General features: G+C 42.8%; 1 protein-coding gene and 1 non-coding gene across 3 annotated transcripts in view; both read left to right on the top strand.

Annotated features, from left to right (window-relative positions):
* Positions 1 to 12,354, top strand: part of OSBP (oxysterol binding protein) — a 29,105-nt gene extending 16,751 nt beyond the window's left edge. For both annotated transcript variants that reach the window (XM_070931397.1, XM_070931405.1), the window contains exons 4-14: positions 613 to 811; positions 927 to 1,029; positions 4,928 to 4,982; positions 5,969 to 6,100; positions 6,328 to 6,573; positions 7,088 to 7,208; positions 8,113 to 8,216; positions 8,464 to 8,559; positions 8,880 to 9,058; positions 9,976 to 10,196; positions 10,519 to 12,354. In XM_070931397.1, the coding sequence (XP_070787498.1) occupies positions 613 to 811; positions 927 to 1,029; positions 4,928 to 4,982; positions 5,969 to 6,100; positions 6,328 to 6,573; positions 7,088 to 7,208; positions 8,113 to 8,216; positions 8,464 to 8,559; positions 8,880 to 9,058; positions 9,976 to 10,196; positions 10,519 to 10,661 (1,599 nt within the window). In that variant the 3' untranslated portion in view covers positions 10,662 to 12,354. The remainder of the gene's footprint in view (positions 1 to 612; positions 812 to 926; positions 1,030 to 4,927; positions 4,983 to 5,968; positions 6,101 to 6,327; positions 6,574 to 7,087; positions 7,209 to 8,112; positions 8,217 to 8,463; positions 8,560 to 8,879; positions 9,059 to 9,975; positions 10,197 to 10,518) is intronic.
* Positions 12,355 to 18,379: 6,025 nt separating this feature from the next.
* On the top strand, positions 18,380 to 18,462 carry TRNAL-UAA (transfer RNA leucine (anticodon UAA)). The gene has a single exon. It is a non-coding gene; the product is annotated as a tRNA-Leu (tRNA).
* Positions 18,463 to 20,254: the final 1,792 nt, after the last annotated feature.

The raw sequence follows: 20,254 nt of genomic DNA, 5'->3' as shown, positions 1-20,254 counted from the left end.
CTTTTTAATCTACATATTTCACATTCATGAGTACAAAATTAAAATACTTTTCTAAGGTGCATAATAGAAATTGTCTGTTAAAGTTTCTGAATATAGAATATTATCTGGTGGGTTCTCCTTACCCTTTGTATTTCTTTGTCCCTTTCTATCGATGTTAGTCTTCTTGTGCTTAATAACATATTAAGCCATGTAAAATATTTTGATTGGAATTTTGATAACCAAATGATTCTAGCTGTGCATATTTGAGTGTAACTGTTCAAGTCCCAAAGCTGCTTTTTTCAAGAGGCAGCAAGCAAACAGCTGAGAGCAAAATAGCTGAGAGTCGGGAGGCCGATCCAATCAACTTGTGCTAATTAGGCTGTGCTGAAGCTGAAATGAGCTGTTTCTTCTTGCTGCTTGCTGCAAGGAGGTAAACTGCTGGGAGGTAGAGGCCAAAGGGTGGAGGCCAGTGGGTAGGCGGGGCTACATTCGGTGTATAAGACGCACCTAAATTTTCACTCCCTTTTGGGGGGGGGAAAGGTGCGTCTTATACTCAGAAAAATATGGGTTTTTACCTTGGGAGAATGATATTGAAAGCAGCATAATGATTTTACCATATCATCTTCCATTCAGGCTTGTCGAGACTTCCTAATGCTGGCCCAGACACATAGCAAGAAATGGCAGAAATCTCTACAGTATGAGCGTGACCAGCGTATCCGGTTGGAGGAGACACTAGAACAGCTGGCTAAGCAACACAATCACCTGGAAAGAGCTTTCCGTGGAGCTACAGTCCTACCCGCCAATGCACCTGGCAACATGGATTCCTCGAAAGGTAAAAGCCAAACTCTTCCTCCCGTCTGTCTCTTGTCATATAACTTCCGCTGAAGTTCTAGAATCCCAGATAATTCAATTCATAAAAAGTGACGTTGATATGTAATTTTCTACAGATCAGTGTTGTTCGTCAAAGGGCGACATGAGTGATGAAGATGATGATAATGAGTTCTTCGATGCTCCCGAGATCATCACCATGCCCGAAAGCATGGGACACAAGTGAGTGATCTCCTGTTCCAGCCCTTTAGCCTTTGGCATTTTAAATGCCAGATCCATGGAAGTATTTCCCTTATCTCTTGACCCTTGTTATAGTGAGCAACCAGAACACTCTGAATAAAATGCAGAGCATAAAACAGGTTCCCCATCTTCCTTAAATATCTTTGTAAGAGAGAGAGAAAGACAATATTGCTGCTTCACTATAGAGATCTTAAAATGTGGGAGGAAAGAAGGTGAACAGAATGACTCTGTCAGCTAAGACCAGTCTGATGCTCTTTAGAAATACTGGATATCCACTCCCATAATTCTCAGTGTGTCCTTTCTGTAAGGGAACAATACGATTTGGTCCAAGAAATGTACTGGGGACAGCTGATGGCAGAAGATGATAGCAGAGTCATGATGAAATTGCTTTTAAATACAGATATTCACCGACTAAGACCACAATTGAATCCAAAATTTATGTTGTTAAGTGAGACATTTGTTAAGTGAATTTTGTCCCATTTTACAACCTTTCTTGTCACGGTAGTTAAGTGAATCATTATAATTGTTACATTATTAACAGATTTGGTTGTTAAGCAAATCTGGCTTCCCTGTTGACTTTGCCCATGACCACAGGACACTGCAAGAGTCATAAATATGAGCCAGTTGCCAAGTGACCGAATTTTGATCACATGACCATGGGGATACTGCAATGGTTGTAAGTGTGAAAAATGATAATTTTTTTTCAGTGCCATTCGAACCATCACTAAACAAATTGTTGTAAGTCGAGGATTACCTGTATATGAACCAATTTTCCTGCTAGTACATCATATCTATTAGCTAGTTTCATCTAACCCAGGTCTATTATTGTTATCAGCTGCTTTTTGACATGTGAAGGGTTCAGATTATTTGTGGTTTGAAGTTCCATGCTAATACTTTTGAGTCTACAAACAAACTGATAGCCATTACAGTTTCTTAAAATAGTTGTAACGTTGTAGTATCACTGTATGTCATTAGCACTTCGACATTTCAATTCTATAATAACTGAAGTTACTGAAACATGTTATAATGTAGAAATAATTGAACTGGAAAGTCACTTAGGCATGACTATGCAAGTTGCCAAGAAAAGTTGTGAACTATATCTCTCTCTAGGGCAGGCATTTTTCTTGCTAGCTTATTGAATCTCCACTATGGACTTGAGGTTTAAGCTCAATTTTTAAAATACATTCATCTCTGATTTGAATTCTGAATCGTTGGATATAAGATGGGTGGCAAATAAATTTCATAATAAATAAAATAAAAATTTCAGACACAGGAAATTTCTGTCCATCCTGGATGAAATGAAAAGGGAAAATTGAGCTTAGTGTGCTTAGAAAACAGATGTTACTGATTTCAGTAACTGTAGATCATTCCATGCAATTAGTTCAGATAAATGTTAAATGATACAGGGATAGGATTGAGTTGTGTAAAAAAAACCAAACCCAAATTAAGAAAGATAAACATTATCAGTTATAATGTCTTTTAGGGAATGTCCCTAAGACTCTTAGAAAATGCCTCTAAAATTCTTAAGAAAATGAACAAAATTATATTTTCCCAATCTCTCTCCCAATATTGGTGATTATCTGCAGTGACCAAAACAAGTTTCTGCTATTAAATAAAGCTAGAATTTCAACTGAAAGCATGTGGAAGTTGTTCAGACAGTCATTCTTGAAACTTGCTGAATACACTTAGCTGCAGAATTATGGTCCCTTCCCTTATCATCTTTTTTCTTGTTCTTTTTTTTGCCCAAAGTACATTAGTTTCTCTTGTTTAGAAACCTGGAGGGGGAGATACGTAAAGTTCAAAGAAACTGCTATTTGTCTCCCACCAATTCTTGTGGTTGCAAATCTAAGTGGGAGAGCATATAAAACAACTGATAAGCACTGACTTTACATACAGCATTGTGATAAAGCACTTGAGGCACTCAATTCCAGACATTCTGGAGTGAACCTGGTTTTCATTCAAGATTTTTATCTGATTCTGTTGCAAAAAATCACCATGGTTTCCTTGTAAGAAGACCATTGTTGGGGAAGAGAGAGAGGATGTGTGATCCAGTTGATTCATTGTATAATCTCAAGAGATTTTAATACCATTGACTTTAGAGTCTGATTGATTGGGGGGGGGCAGGGGGCTGTACAGGTAATCCTTGCTTAACAACAATACTTGGAACCAGCAATTCCATTGTTAAGTGACACGGTCATAAAGCATGATGAGATGTGACCACACCAACTTACGACAGCAGTTTGAGGCAGTTCCAGTTGCCTCTATTAAGAGAATCCCTTGCAGCCATTAAACTGGGATGTTATGTGATCACCATTTACTATCTCCTGCAGGCTTCCCCACTGACTTTGCTTATTGGAAGCCAGCAGTGAAGGTTGCAAATGGCAATCACGTGACTGCAGGATGTAGCAGTTGTTGTAATTGTGAGGTAGTTGACAAGCCCACATTATAATCAAATGACTGCAGGAATGCTGTGATGGCCACAATAAGGTTGTTTCCTCATTCAGTGCTTTCATAACTTAGAAAAGTCTTTTAACAAGTGACCATCAAGTGAGGACTATCTGTATAGCATTGCAGTGACCCCATACTTCCCTGATGACTATTATTAAAAGATGGTGCTGAGGCACTTTTTTCAGCTCTGTTGTCAGCTTTGGAAGCCATATTAGGCCGGAAGCTTCCATGCTGCCACCTTCTCATGTGCGGGAAAGTAGGAGGGGGGATTTAGTAGAGGGGTTGTCTTTAGACATAATAGCATTCTTCCTGTCGGTCAGGCCGATCCTGCATCTGGAGAAGGAGTGGTCAGAGTGCTGTCTCAAGATGGGACAGATGGTGATTGGAGCATGTGATCAACTAAGGAGTGAGGGGATAGTTTTGTGGGTTTTGATTACCTGAGGTCTGTGATGCCCCGTAGAATTCTGCTTTACTTGTCATGTAGATCACTATCTGTGTGAAATAACAGAACAGATAATCCAGAGATGGCAAGATGCATATTGGGTATGGGAACCAATCATTAATGATAGCAAGATGATAAATTGAAACTCAATTCATAAGCAGCATTAGCAGATGGTTTCTTCATCCAGACAAGTCGTGATCAGTAGTGTTTATACAATTGCATCATCACCACTCAGTTCAGGCCTGTTACCAATCTACAACATTCCTTTGATTAGATAACTAGTGTTTAGTGTATTATGTCAGTTGAGGCCTCTCTCTGAGTCTTCCTTCAGTCAGAAGCTCAGGATGTAACTTGCAAGAGAGAGTCATCTCGGATGAGGCCACCAAGTTGTGGAATGTTCTTTTTCTCCAAGAAGAGAAATGCTATGTTTTTTGCTCCAGCTAAAGACATTTAAATTCTCCCAGGCTCTTATTATCTTAAATTATGTAATGTTTCAATTCTGTCCACAGCAAGAATTAAATGTTCGGATGCTAATGTTAATGTTTTAGGTGTTTGTGACTTTTGCTGATTCATTTTGTATTAGCTGATACACATTTCTGAATTGCGTTCAATTTGTTTTATTAATATTTCTCCATTTTTGTTACAATATGCCGGTTTTTAGATGTTAAATAATTGGGGAAAGTAAAACTTGGAAGATTTAACAAATTCCTAAATAGCATTGCTATATCAAAATAGTTATCTGGAATTGTATAGTGCTTATATATTCCCTTTTGACTTTAAAACATTTTTAATCCTAGTTGCAAATAAGAATCATAAATGTTTCCTATTTGACAGTGTTCGTAATGATTTCCAACTCTGGCAAAATAAGCAGCATAATGTAGCTCTGCCAGTGTTTTGTTGCATTGCTTTTTTGAACAGTTTTTTTGGCCAGGCTCAGCTGGAGCATCCTAATTCCTTCTTCCTTATGGTGTGTTTTTTCAACTCCTTTAGACGAACAGGCAGCAACATCAGTGGCGCCAGCAGTGACATCAGTCTTGATGAGCAGGTAGTTTGATATTTTGATTTGAGAGGAGGGAAAGGGACATGGCTTTTTATTAGATTTTCTTGGGTGATCAAAATTTAACTAGTTGAAGGCCTAGATCAGGGCTAAGTAACTTTAACAGCTTCCAAGTGTTTTGACTGTCAAATCCCATCAGTCTAAGTTATAATGATTAATTGCAAAAATTACAGGAATTGTAATCCAAAGTATCTTGAGGCGTCATATTGCTTGTCTCTGATCTAGGTTACTCATTCTAGTGCCATGATGGGGAACCTATGGCACGGGTGCCACAGGTGGCACACAGAACCATATTGGTGGGCATGCAAGTTCAGCTCCAGCCAGCTGATTTTCGGGCCTTCTGGGCCCACCGGAAGTCAGGAAACACACTGTTTCCAGCCTCCGGAGGGCCTCTGGTGGAGTGAGGAAGGCCATTTTCACCCTCCCCAGGCTCCTAGAAAGGCTCTGGAGCCTGGAGAGAGCAAAAAACAGGCCTACCAGGCCCACCATGCCATCACATTCCAAAAGCAGGGGGAGTGTGGGGTGTCATGCGTGCATGCGCGGGGGGGGGCGGAGCGCATAGAATTATGGATGTGGGCATGCATGCGACCGCCCCCCGCACTCCCCCCGCTTTTGGCACGCGATGACAAAAGGTTAGCCAACACTGTTCTAGTGTAAGGTTGAAAGAATGTAAGCCATAACTTGAGATACAGCTTGTTGAAGACTAGAAAAAAAGAGTAATCTTAACACAGTTTAACTCATCCCAGGTTTTTGCTATTTGGAATGCAGCTTTTACTGCTTCAGAGGCAGCATTTGTTGGGATAGCTGTCTTCATTTTGATATATTAGATGTGAGTGTTTGACATTAGAATAACTTTACTTCTAAACTTTCAGCAAAGTGAAGTGGAAATTGTAAGAGTTTGCTCAGGAATTGACATGCATGTTATCCCTTCCCCATAAGACTATAACTACAATAGTCTTCTTTTTCTCCCTAAGTACAAACATCAGGGAGAAGATACTAAGAAGGAGAAGAGAACTCGGATTCCACACAAACCAAATTACAGCCTGAACCTATGGAGCATCATGAAGAATTGCATTGGCAAGGAGCTCTCCAAGATCCCCATGCCGGTGAGTGGCTTTAATCTGGTTTTTGAATAAAACCCCATGCTGTGTGGAAAACGGTAGAAAGCCAAGTAATCCCAAGAAGCATAATTGTGCAAACTTCATTCTGCAATAGACAGTTTGATTTTGATCTTGGCACAAATTTGGGGCATGGTAGATATAGCTAGTTTTGAATCAGATACTTTATCCCTAGAAAGGATTTCCTGCTTAGCACCTGTTCCTTCTGCTCCCAGGTTAATTTCAACGAGCCATTATCCATGCTGCAGCGTCTCACAGAAGACTTGGAATATCATGATTTGTTGGACCGGGCTGCCAAATGTGAAAACTCATTGGAGCAGCTCTGCTACGTGGCAGCTTTTACGGTATCATCCTACTCCACAACTGTCTTCCGCACTAGCAAGCCATTCAACCCTCTCTTAGGGGAAACATTTGAGCTAGACCGATTAGAAGAAAATGGCTATCGTTCCATCTGCGAACAGGTAAAAAGCAGAGCATGTTCCTTTTCTGTTCCTTGATCCCAGGACAATTCTGGCACTTTCAGTGTTTCTAGTATGGGGATGATAGGCCTTCTCAGTGGTGGTTCCTACTCTTTGGTTGACCTTACCCATGGATATGAGGATAGCCTTCTCCCTCTTTGTATTTGGGAGGCAAGTTAAAGCCATGTTATTCCAGCAGACATATGGACCCTACTCTGCCCTGGTGCCTCTTACATAGTTTATTTTTATTTAGTTGGACTTTGTGTTAATTTAACTGTGTATGCCAGCTGTAGGTTATTCATTGCCCACGATCGGAGTGACTTATAAATATGGTAAATTATGTCTGCCTGCCTGCCTGTCTATATCACCAGTGGAGTTTACTTTCATATGAAAGTGCCTCGAGACTTAGTAAATACATTGATGGAATCTGTTTTCATCTCTTCTTCTGATGCATATCCCTAAACCCTTCATTCCAGAATTGAATAAACCTTTATTGTCTATTGGTCGTATCTACTAGGTAAGCCACCATCCTCCTGCTGCTGCTCATCATGCCGATTCCAGACATGGTTGGACCCTTCGGCAGGAGATTAAAATCACCAGCAAGTTCCGAGGCAAATACCTCTCAATCATGCCACTTGGTGAGTCTTGGTCGCTGACTATCCCTTTTGTGGCCTGCTGTTTTAGGAAGGCATAGCCAATTAATAAAACTATTTAACAGAGAATAATCTTGTTTGCTCCCCAACTGCTGGTAGTACAATGTCTGGTGTTTCCAGCTTTTTCCTAATTAGATATAGGCTGTATGAGAAAGATGGCAAGCCTCTCTACTGAATATTTGTGATTAAGTGTAGCATTCATGGAGCATTAATCTGTGCTATGTATTTCTTGGAGATATTTAGAATATACGCAGACTTAAAGGGCCCATAAAATGCATGCATGGAAAGAATAGCAGGTAGCAAGATAGGATAAGAATTAAAGCCTTCCATGTCTATACCCAATAGTTACATCCACTGAATATGACACATTTTGTTTATGTTTATGTTGTTTATGTTTATTAGATATCTATACCGCCCTTCTCCCGAAGGACTCAGGGCGGTGTACAGCCATATTAAAACACATATAAATATACAAAATTTAAAACAATTTAAAAGTGAATATATAAAAATTTGGCCCATAGATTAAAACACACATACACCCATTCTAAAATTCGTATTAGGCCAGGCCGGCTTGTTGGAACAAGAGGGTCTTCAAGGCACGGCGAAAGGTACGCAGGTCGGGGATGAGACGAATCTCAAGGGGCAGCTCATTCCAGAGGGCTGGCGCCCCCACAGAGAAGGCTCTCCCCCTGGGTGTCGCCACCCATTGTCTGGCTGACAGCACCCTGAGGAGCCCCTCTCTGTGGGAGCGTATTGGCCGGTGGGAGGCTGTTGCTGGCAGCAGGCGGTCTCGTATATACCCCGGTCCTAAGCCATTTTCCATCAAACCTTAACAAGAAGTCTTCAACACTGTGGAACTATCTTAAGTGTATCATTTTCCTGTCTCTAGGTACCATCCATTGTATCTTCCATGCAACTGGCAATCATTATACATGGAAAAAAGTCACCACCACAGTACACAACATCATTGTGGGCAAATTATGGATAGACCAGGTGAGTTACAGTTAAGATGACATTTCAGTGAGATGAAGTTGTTGCTGTCAAATGTGTGGTTGGAGAATAATAGCTAGAGGCCAAAGCTTTGGAGAATGGTTCCTCCATCTTTTGAGGACCACTACAACAATTATGTAACTGTTTTAAAATTTTTCATAGGTAGTATGGAGCCTGCTTGAATTTATCTCTCTCTCTCTTTCCCTCCCTCCCCCCCCCCTCTCTCTCTTTCTCTCTTTTTGCTTTCCAGTCTGGTGAAATTGAGATTCTGAACCATAAAACGAATGAGAGATGTATTCTCAAATTTGTTCCTTATAGTTACTTCTCCAGAGATGTGGCTAGAAAGGTAAGAAATACCATGCTTTATTTATTATCAAGTGGGGTGAGAAGGATGGGCCTGTATGATAGCAAGAGGAGCCTAATTCCAAAAGTAATGGGCTCCATGGGCAGCGCTCCTCCTGCAGCCAGGCTAACACATCCTTCTTGTCTGTAAAAGCTGCTCAGTATTCTGGAGAGCAGTCAGGATGAGTGTTTTTTAGTTTATGTGTGAGTGGAAACTGTTCAAATACATTCTATCCTGTATGCAAATTTCTGTTTACCTTTATTGAAAAGGTAGTAGCAAAAGTAGAACTCTGCCCAATGATTCTCCTGAACTCCTGATAACAGGTCACTGGAGAGGTATTGGATCCGTCAGGAAAAGTGCATTTTATGTTGTTGGGCACCTGGGATGAGAAGATTGACTGCTTCAAGGTGAATCCTAGCTTGGAGAATGGTGGTGACAGCCGTCTAAGAACACATGAAACAGAAGACAGCAGGGTGGTGTTATGGAAGAGGAACCCACTCCCGTAAGTAATGGAAGGAGCTTGGTTCCTGCAGGGAGCTGTGAAAGAAGCAAAGACATTTGCTCTTCTGACTAAAGAGGACGTTCTATGGATTCAGCTGATTTATTATTATTATTTTTTAATTTGATTTATATGCCGCCCTTCTCCGAAGACTCAGGGCGGCTTACAATGCGTTAAGCAATAGCCTTCATACTTTTGTATATTTATACAAAGTCAGCTTATTGCCCCCACAATCTGGGTCCTCATTTTACCTACCTTAGAAAGGATGGAAGGCTGAGTTGAAGGGGGGGAGAAATACACCGTGATAGCATTTAAATCACACCACTGTATAGTCAATGTAATTACTGTTTTCTATATTCAACAAATACATTCAAAAGAAATCATTAAAATAAAGGATGGAGTATTATGAAGTTTGTGGAGAGAGGTGTCTTCTAGCAGTGGTGTAGGTCAGAGAATGGAGAGCACTGAAAAATCTCCTCCCCCCCACCCCTAGACTTTAAAGCTTATTCACCAGCCATTTAATTGAATGTACCATAACAGCTACTTTTATTTCAAATGGAAATAACATTTCAAATGCAAGTGTCAGTTATGGGTAGGCATACTTATAGATCTTGAAATCCAGGTAAAAATGGTCTGATTCATTAAGCATTAAGCAATTAAAACACATCTGAGATGCTTTTTTTGTAACTTTTCTCATTGCTCACTTGATCAGTGAACTACAGATTGCTGTTTCCCTTTTGTTAGTAGCAATAGGCCACTGATGCATCTAATTTCCGAGGATCAAGAGGAGTTACTTCTGAAAAATAAAACAGCACTCATGTGAAGGACAAAAGGGTGGGGGAGAGAAAATGAATATATGTCATTGCCTTATCCATGAGCTTTGTTGCCACTTCTATTATTTTACTCCTTTTTTGGTACAGGAAGAACGCAGAGAACATGTATTATTTCTCAGAGTTGGCTTTGACACTCAATGCCCCAGAAAGTGGTACTGCTCCCACTGACAGCAGACTCCGGCCTGACCAAAGACTCATGGAGAATGGGCGCTGGGATGAGGCCAATGCAGAGAAGCAGCGCTTAGAGGAGAAGCAGCGCCTTTCCCGTAAAAAACGTGAAGCTGAAGCCATGAGGGCGACAGAGGATGGTAAGAAGTGTCCCATTGGCCTCTTCCATTTAGGAAGCATTTAAGAATTTAAGAAGCTATTTTATATTTTTACAGCTGGGCAATGGTTCACCTGATGTGCTGTTCTGTGCTCCCCATTAGTAGTGCTTCCTCCACGTATTGGGCCAAAGTCTTTTCTAGTTCTACTAGCTAAGATGCTATTTGTATGGAGGTATGATTACCTTTAAACTGTCGAAGAAGGAAGTTTTAGTGTCGCATTCCCAGGAGAAATAGCCTGTCTAACACCTTTTTTTCATCAGTCTGAAAATTCTCACCCTTCTCTTCTGCTGCCTCCCTTGCGCAGGAACCCCGTACGATCCCTACAAGGCATTGTGGTTTGAACGGAAGAAAGATCCTGACACCAAGGAGGTGTCCCATGTATACAGGGGAGGCTATTGGGAAAGCAAAGAGAAACAGGACTGGAACGTGTGCCCTGATATCTTCTGAGCTGGAAGCAGCAGGACTCTTCCCAGGAAGAGGTAGTGGACGAAGAGTGGAGGGAAGCAGCTGATCATGTGACTTTTTGGCTCGTGCTTTTCTCACTGACTTGTCTGTCTTAATCAATTGTTTTGACTCAAATCACCCAAACCAGAATCCAGCAGTGGTGATTGGCTGGATTGCCTTAGCTGAATGAAGCTGAAGTTGGTGTCTGGATTCCTGGATGGTTAGGGAAAAATAGGCATAGAGGACTGCATTTTCCACTTCCCTGCTCACACCACTATACAGGTAGTTTGGGGAGGAAGAAGAGAACGTGTGGATTGACACCTGCCCTCTTCTCCAGCTTTCTGGTGCTGTATCAATTATACCCCCTTTTCAACTTTCATAAGGCAATGGCAAGCAGCAAGACTCTTTGTTTGCCCAGAGGTGGTTGAAAAGGAACAGGAAGACCTATCATTTTGACCAGAGGGGTTACTTTCTTGTTTTTTTCTGCCCTAAACCCTGTATAGCATCCTTAGGACAAGGAAGACTTCCTAACCATATTGAATAGAGGGAAAAGATGGAAACCAAAGCTCTTGTATCTCTCAGTTCACATAGATAGGAAAGCGATTAGCTGTATCTTCAAAGGTTCATCTTTTCTTTGAGGATCACCAGCTGATCGCTTGGTATTGCAAAATCAAAATGTAGTTTTCCCTTTTCAGGTCTACTCTTCACACCAGGCCCTAGCACCTTCTCCCAAATTGTGCACTTGGATGGGCAATGATGCAAGATAGAAGCCTCCCTGTTCTAAAGCAACTTCTGGCTTAATGCACATCTGTTTATATGTATATTATATATATGTAGAGAGAGATCTAATTTTTGTTCTGATTTCTGTTCTTTTTATTCTTTAGACCCCTATTTGGTAACACTAGCCTCTGCTGCTTTCTTCCACTGGGCCCCAGATCCACAAAAATGCTGTACAGGAACCATTACCTAAGAACAGATTGTCTTGCCTTTAAAATAACGAATAATTCAACATAGGCAGAGTTGGAGCTTAGTGGCGTCACTCCTAAAGCTCCTCACTCTGTGCCAGCTCAAGCCAGGAGTTCATTGATTCTTTTGTAAAATGAGGAGACTGGGAACAGCCCAAACTGGTCTGGGCTGTTTGGTCACAGCTGCCATAACCAGATCCTGAGAGTGAAAAGCTGTTGTCACTGTGCAGAAGTGGCAAAGTGTAAAGAGCCTGCCCAGGCGAGGTATACATGTGGGTAGGGATGGGGTGGGGGGCAAAGACTGCCCATGCCCTTGGCTAAGGATCACACTTTGAGGTGCCTTCCTTTTGTGTTTTTGCTCCTTGTTTTGTTTTTGTTTTACACCCCCCCCCACTTTTCAACTTTAGCCTGTAAGGAAGAAGAGGCAACAGTGGTGCTTGCTGGTTGGGAGAAATGAGGCAGCCCAACACTGCTGCTCAACAGAAGTAAACTGAGTCTTGGGGTACAGTGTGTACACTGTGGCTTGGTCCCTAATGGAAGCCTTTTTTTCTGCAGCCGGCGGAGGCCAGGGCCTCCCTTAGTGGGACAATGTTGGGCTTTTTTAAAAATAAAAAGAAAAGCGGGAGAGAGACTATCTTTGCAATTCTATTGTGGTTGGGTTTGTTTTGAGGGGAGGGGGATTGTCTTTTTTTTTTTTTTTCAAAAACCTAAATTAAATAATAAAACCTGAAATACCCACGAAGGTTCATTTGTGCCTTTGTTAAGTATCAAAACTTGAGGTGGTTTGGCCTCACGCCTAACCCTTTTAAATTTCATCAGGTGAGTTTTGTTGAAAATAACATACACCAACTGAACTATCCTTTGCCCTCCCTAATTTTTCCAATTTACATTAGTTCTTGAGACTGGGGAAAAAAATGGAGCTCGCTATAATTGGGACTTCCTTTTGCATTTGGGTTATGAATCTTAAAATGGCTGGCAAGGAGCTCCCTTGAAATTTGGACAGTGAATACTTTCTGCTATTGATTGGGTCCAACCAATGAACAATGGAAGGGAAGAGCGGAAGAAAAGAACGGTTAATGTTTTGCCAAAGCTACTAATGAGCCATTTTTATCAATGTAGCAATGTAGTTTTTACCTATTTCGAGGTATTAATTCTTAATGAGAAATGTCTGGCAGTATTGTACACTTGTATTGATTCTTGTTCCTTTTTTGCCTGCCTCTAGGGATAATATCTCACATCTAAAAGATCTTTACTCATGGCAGATAAATATACATAGACTCTGTGAACACACACAATCTGTGAATTTATATTAATCAACACCTGATGGGGGAAAAACATTTGGAAAGACCTAAAAGAAAGAACTTAGTTTCTCTAACTCTCTCTAATGGTACCTCTACTGTAGGTGTTGCTTTTCATCAAGCTTCAATGGAACTAATTAGACAAATATATTATCCAAGATTAAGAAGAATTGGTAGTTTAACTGAGTTTACCCTGAAAACAATTGGTGATCAGGCCTGTTTAAAATCAGTTATACAGGCAGATGAAGTGGTTTCATTCACTTGTTTTATCTGAGTAAGAAGAAATGTACCTGTACACCCTCTTGAGTTCTATCATTTTATGTATCAGGACATAGTAAAAATCATCAGCTGGTCTTTAGCAGTTCTTAAAAGTATGCAAATACAACCTCAGATGAACAATAACACATGACATATAAAACTATGCCATTTATTTTACAAAAAGAATGAAGAAGCCATGTGTGGAAAAAACTTAAGTACACATTTACTGCTTCCATAGGTGTGAAGAGCTAAGTAGCAGCCAGGTGCTGCTAATTGAGCATCCTTAGATCAACTGATCATCAGCAAGTGTGACTACCTTTATAAAAGCTGAAGTTTTAGGAGTTTACTGATCTCAGGTATTGAGGTATGTGTTAATACAATGATATCAGCAATGATCTTTGAGAAGGAATTGTTGCTGCCATTGTTCTGGGAAGGGTTATAAGGCCATTTTCAAACAATTTAAAGTCCATCATTCTACAGGGAGGAAGATTATTCACAAGCAGAAAATATTCAAGATGGTTGCCAATCTTCCCAGGAATGGATGTCCCAGCAACTTCATCCCAAGCTCAGACAGTACAATGCTCAGATCAATTGTAAAAAATCCAAGAGCTACATCTTGGACTCTACAGGCCGCAGCACGTTAAAAGCAAAGTTCATGACAGTACAATTTTAAAAAGACTGAACAAGTATGGTTTGTTTGGAAGGGTTGCCAGGAGAAAGCCTCTTCTCTCTAAAAAGAACATGGCAGCACGGCTTGGCTAGGTTTGCCAAGTTGCATCTGAACAAATCACAAGGCTTCTGGAACACCATCCTTTGGACAGATGAGACCAAGGTGGATATATTTGGCCACAATACATAGTGTCACATTTTGCAAAAACCAAACACAGCATATTGGCACAAACATCTCAGGCCAGCCATCAAGCATGCCTATGGAGATGTGATGATTTGGGCTCGTTTTGCAACCACAGGACCTAGGCACAATCATGAATATTGTGTATACCAGGGGTCAGCAACCTGTGGCTCCGGAGCTGCATGTGGCTCTCCGGGCCCTCTGCTGTGGCTCCCTGTCAGGTGATCCCACCACTGGCTGGCCCCACCCCACCCCTTGCCCTCCCCTCTCAGTCACTCCTCACCTGGCCTGAGAAGGTAAGGGCGACGGCAGGGGATGAAGAAGCGGCTAGGGCAGAGAGAGAGAGATACAGACGGAGGGGTAGACAGAGATACACAGACAGGGAGGGGAGAGATGTCAAAAATTTTTGTGGTTCCCAGTGTTTTTTAACAACTGATTCTCTGCCCTAATGACCAGCTGGGTAGGCATGGCTATGGGGGTCATGTGACTGGTGGAAGTGAGTGACATTGAGTTGGCCACGCCCACCTAGGTTTTGTGGCTCCTGGTGTTTTCATTTCTGTGGGAAACGGGTCCAAATGGCACTGAGTATTTAAGATTGCAGATCCCTGGTGTATACCAAAGTATTTTAGAATCAAATGTGAGGCCATCTGTCTGACAACTAAAGCTTGGCCAACACTGGGTCCTGCAACAGGACAATGATCCCAACCACACCAGCAAATCTACAACAGAATGGCTGGAAAAAAAATGTAAGGTGTTGCAATGGCCCAAAGTCCAGACCTCAACCCAATTGAAATGCTGTGGCAGGACCTCACGAGAGCTGTGTATAGACAAATGAACCGAAGCAATGTTGTGAGTGGATCAAAATTCCTCCACAATTATGTGAGAGACTGATAGTCCTACAGAAAACAATCACTCTTGAGTTATTGCTGCTAATGGTGATTCTACAAGATTTCGAATCATAAGGTGTACTTAGTTTTTCACACATGGCTTCTCTGTTTTGGCTTTCTTTTTGTAAAATAAATGATGACATGGTGTTATAGGTCATGTGCTCTTGTTCATCTGAGGTGGTATTTTCCTAATTTTAGGAACTGCTAAGGACCAGGTGATTTTTTAAAAATGTTCTGATATGTAAAACCATAGAACTCAAAGGTCTACTTTCTTTTCACATGATTTGTAGTTTCTCTCTTTTTTTAAAAAAAAAAAGTTAACATTGGCGAGTTTTCTGAGCTGAAACCCTGTGAAAGAAGCCTTTCTAAAGCTCTCCCCATTCCAATCTGTAACATGAAAGATGTTAAGTCTTCCTTGTTTCAAAAAAAACCTAGTACCTCAAATACCTTTCTTCACTGCTGCTGTATTTAGTTCTGGGATGCTTTAAATGGCATGGGTGTGGTTGAAGTGTTGCTACATTTTTCCTCTTGCCTTCAATAATACTTCCCACCCAACTCTGAGTCTTCTGCAGTAACTTGATTCCTTTGGGCTTTGCCCTTAAACAGCAAGTACTGGACACCATGTTCTTTGCTTCAGGTGATAAAACATCTTAAGTAGAACTAGGCCCTTCCTTGAGTAGTGCCATCTGCTAGAAGTCCATTTGAAACCAATGTTGCAGATCAAGACTGATCAGTAAAGTGATATAGGCAGCTGGGGATTTGACACCCAGAAAGAGAACAAGACGTCAGTTCTGTCTGGATGTGGTTTAAGTGTCAGGCATACGCTTCTATTTTTTGAGCACTGGTTGCTTCTGTTGGCTGAAGTACAAAATCAATGACCCCATCACACCAGTAGCTGCCTATTTGTAGCGCAGCCTAGTAACATTTCCCCACAAAGATATGGAAGATTCCATGTAAATGAATAAGCCTCTGTAGCACATACTTCTCTAAATATACTTCATAGTAATCTGGGAATATATCCTGCTTTATCCATGGAACTGGTAAGCACAATTTTTAGATAAAGAATTTGAAGGACGGCATTGTAGAACGACAGCACAAATGCATTAGACTGCATTTACAATATAAAAGAAAAATCAGTTTCCTCATATTTCTGGAGAAATGCAAGCAAGATCTCAGGATTCTACATAAAAGCTGGACTACTTTGCGGACAATTGTATTTAGGAGGGTGGAAAATTTTGAAATAACTCTGCATACAAACTGGTCAAACTTGTAATGTTAAGCAATACTGTATTAGGAAATACTACTAAGTTTCTGCAATTTGAACATAATGTTCTTCAGTTCTGAACATAAAGCACATTTCAAGAACCCCAAGTCAACTGCTTCAGAGGCAGTAATTACAATTTTTAACCTTGTTTTGAAAATACTTTTTTTTAAGTTGGTAGGCAATCCAAAAATTGGTACAGGTTGGGAGGCTGCCTCGTCCAGTTTCAAAAACTTTTCTAGCTCTGATACTTTGTTAAGAGGTTTGAGATTACTGAATGTGAACTCTGACAGCTGGAAAATGCTAGCACAATAGCACAGTACCATTAGAATTGTGCATATTCAAAGGATGTGTGAGGAAATGTTAATATTAGACCCAGAAAATGGATCTCTCCTATACCTATTTCACTGCAAAGATTCATCAAGAAAATTGTGATTTTAATAATGGAATTCCAAGAATAATTGCAAATTATATACATTGCTGAAGAATGAAAGTATGCTAGACTTCATATATTGCAATATTTTGCTTGTGACAATTCTGGAAAAGCCAAAACAGATTTTTTTGTCTATTTTTTTAAAAATGCAGTGGTAATAAAAGTGACTTCTATGGCCCTTTATAAACTGGCAAGATGTTGTCTGGTAATCCAGACAAAACTTTTGGATCATCTCACTTATTTTCATAACCTTATTTAACAAAAATGAACTCAATAATAAGAGTTAATGTTACAGCACTAAGTTCGCTTATTAGAACTTAAAACAGCTTTAGGCTCACTTATATGGCGGTGCTGTAAATTCTCTATAAATCTTTTGATGAAAGATAACAACACAGTCTGTAAATCAGGAGCAAAATATAGAGTGATCATAAGGACCCTTCTGGAACTTACCTTACCTGTGGAACCTCAGGCAAATCTTTAATAACTAAAATTCATTACATGCTTGTCATTCGCGGGGGGGGGGGGGGGGGGGGAGGGGGGGGGGAAGCCTCTGGTGAAACTCAAAACGTATTACTTGCAAATCTGGGGGTTCTTCAGAAATCTCTGCCACAAAGCCCTGCAAGTTCTTTCTGTTCCTTCTCTTAAATGTATAACTTCCTACATACTTTACTGGAATGTAAAAAGAAAACAGAGACACCAAAGCAGTTACTTTGAGCTTAGAACTGCAGTCACATCTGGAATGAAGCAGTCGTCAGCAAAATAAAATAAAATAAATAAAATAAAATATAAAATAAATAAAATAAAATAAAAGTTACGAATGAGATTATAAAAGTAGTGTTTTTTGTTTTTTTTTTACTCTAAATCCATGTTTAGCGTTTATCGGAAACCAAAATCATGCAACCAGTCCAGCAATTTTAAATCTGAAGCCGCGCTCCCTGCTGCCAATGGTTTGGACAGGGCCGATCACGGGGTGCGAGCAGGGTGCTAGGTCCACTGGGTAAGTGGACTTGCCTTGACCTCAACCATCTCGAGATCCCTCCTGCAACTTTTCCTTAACCCACAGGCTCTGCTGTCAGAATGCGTACGAGGGAAAAAGGATGAGGTCTAGAAGCTTATTGGTGGATGCGAAAGGACCGGGATGAAATGGTTTGTCTGGACTTGAGGGGCAAGGCAGGATGCCCCCAGTCCGGGAGGGAAGGAGAGAAAAGGAGCTGGAGGATCCCGGTTGCCTCTTTCCCTTCGGGAGAGGAATCCACACCGATGCTTCCCACCCCACTCTAAAGTCGCGGCAACTGAGACTCTCCGCCCCGAGAGAGTGTCTGTTTCATTCCCGAGAAAAGGGGAGGGGGAGACCCGCTCGGGATGCACGGAGCGTATTGGCTGACGCTTCCAGGTGCGACGGGATTGGCTCCTCGGCTCCTCATTTTAGGCGGGGCCAATTTGCCAGCAGGTGAAGTCTTCGCCTAAAGCAGTGTTTCTCAACCTCGGTAGCTTGAAGATGGGTGGACTTCAACTCCCAGAATCCCCCAGCCAGCAGCGCTGGCTGGGGGATTCTGGGAGTTGAAGTCCACCCATCTTCAAGCTTCCAAGGTTGAGAAACACTGGCCTAAAGCGAAATCAGAGCAGCGCAGGTCGCGTGCGCCTGAGTGGCTTATGAAGCCGAACTTTGGGCGGAGGAAATTGGCGCTGCTGCTCCATCGGCTCGGCGGGAAATGTGTTACTCCAATGTCAGTTTGTTCCCAAGCCTTCCGAATTCTTTTCTGGATATTACCAGAATGGCCGAGTGGTTAAGGCGTTGGACTTAAGTTCCAATAGACGTGAGTCTGCGTGGGTTCGAACCCCACTTCTGGTAGTGTTATTTTTTTTTTCTTCTCCCCCCCTCCCCCCTCCTCTTAATGCCGAACGTCTGTGAGGAGCTGCTGGTGCCAATTGGGTGTTCTGAGGGCGTTAGATATCTTCGAATCGATTTGATTAATGACGACGCTTGGAACAGTGTTTTGGGTTATCTGAGTAGCTTAGTTTGTCACAAGATCCCATTTCCGGCAATTCGGAATCTTCCTCCCTCTCCATCCCTCTCTTCTCTCCCCCTCTTCCTCCCTCCCTCACAGTCTCCCTCTCCTCTCTCCCTCCCTCTCCCCCTTTCCCTCCCTCTGTCTCTCTCCCCCTCCCTCCCTCTGTCTCACCCACCCTCTCTTTCTCTCCCTCCCTCCCTTTCTTTCTCTCTCCCTCCCTCTGTCTGTCTTTCTCTCCCTCCCTCTTTTTCTCTCCTCCTCCCTCCCTCCCTCACAGTCTCCCTCTCCTCTCCCTCCCTCTGTCCCTCCCTCTCCCCCTTTCCCTCCCTCTGTCTCTCTCCCTCCCTCCCTCTGTCTCACCCACCCTCTTTTTCTCTCCCTCCCTCCCTCCCTTTCTTTCTCTCTCCCTCCCTCTGTCTGTCTTTCTCTCCCTCCCTCTTTTTCTCTCCTCCTCCCTCCCTCCCTCACAGTCTCCCTCTCCTCTCCCTCCCTCTGTCCCTCCCTCTCCCCCTTTCCCTCCCTCTGTCTCTCTCCCTCCCTCCCTCTGTCTCACCCACCCTCTTTTTCTCTCCCTCCCTCCCTCCCTTTCTTTCTCTCTCCCTCCCTCTGTCTGTCTTTCTCTCCCTCCCTCTTTTTCTCTCCTCCTCCCTCCCTCCCTCACAGTCTCCCTCTCCTCTCCCTCCCTCTGTCCCTCCCTCTCCCCCTTTCCCTCCCTCTGTCTCTCTCCCTCCCTCCCTCTGTCTCACCCACCCTCTCTTTCTCTCCCTCCCTCCCTTTCTTTCTCTCTCCCTCCCTCTGTCTGTCTTTCCCTCCCTCTTTTTCTCTCCTCCTCCCTCCCTCACAGTCTCCCTCTCCCTCCCTCTGTACCTCCCTCTCCCCCTTTCCCTCCCTCTGTCTCTCTCCCTCCCTCCCTCTGTCTCACCCACCCTCTTTTTCTCTCCCTCCCTCCCTCCCTCCCTTTCTTTCTCTCTCCCTCCCTCTGTCTGTCTTTCTCTCCCTCCCTCTTTTTCTCTCCTCCTCCCTCCCTCCCTCACAGTCTCCTCTCCTCTCCCTCCCTCTGTCCCTCCCTCTCCCCCTTTCCCTCCCTCTGTCTCTCTCCCCTTCCCTCCCTCTGTCTCACCCACCCTCTCTTTCTCTCCCTCCCTCCCTTTCTTTCTCTCTCCCTCCCTCTGTCTGTCTTTCTCTCCCTCCCTCTTTTTCTCTCCTCCTCCCTCCCTCCCTCACAGTCTCCCTCTCCTCTCCCTCCCTCTGTCCCTCCCTCTCCCCCTTTCCCTCCCTCTGTCTCTCTCCCCTTCCCTCCCTCTGTCTCACCCACCCTCTCTTTCTCTCCCTCCCTCCCTTTCTTTCTCTCTCCCTCCCTCTGTCTGTCTTTCCCTCCCTCTTTTTCTCTCCTCCTCCCTCCCTCACAGTCTCCCTCTCCCTCCCTCTGTACCTCCCTCTCCCCCTTTCCCTCCCTCTGTCTCTCTCCCTCCCTCCCTCTGTCTCACCCACCCTCTCTTTCTTTCCCTCCCTCCCTTTCTTTCTCTCTCCCTCCCTCTGTCTGTCTCTCTCTCCCTCCCTCTCTTTTTCTCTCCTCCTCCCTCCCTCCCTCCCTCAGTCTCTCTCCTCTCTCCCTCCCTCTGTCCCTCCCTC

This window comes from Pituophis catenifer, unplaced genomic scaffold (assembly GCF_029215685.1).
Source record: "Pituophis catenifer annectens isolate HBS135680 unplaced genomic scaffold, rPitCat1.0.hap2 SCAF_1, whole genome shotgun sequence".
Taxonomy (NCBI): domain Eukaryota; kingdom Metazoa; phylum Chordata; class Lepidosauria; order Squamata; family Colubridae; genus Pituophis; species Pituophis catenifer.
This window is presented reverse-complemented; position numbering and strand designations above follow the sequence as displayed.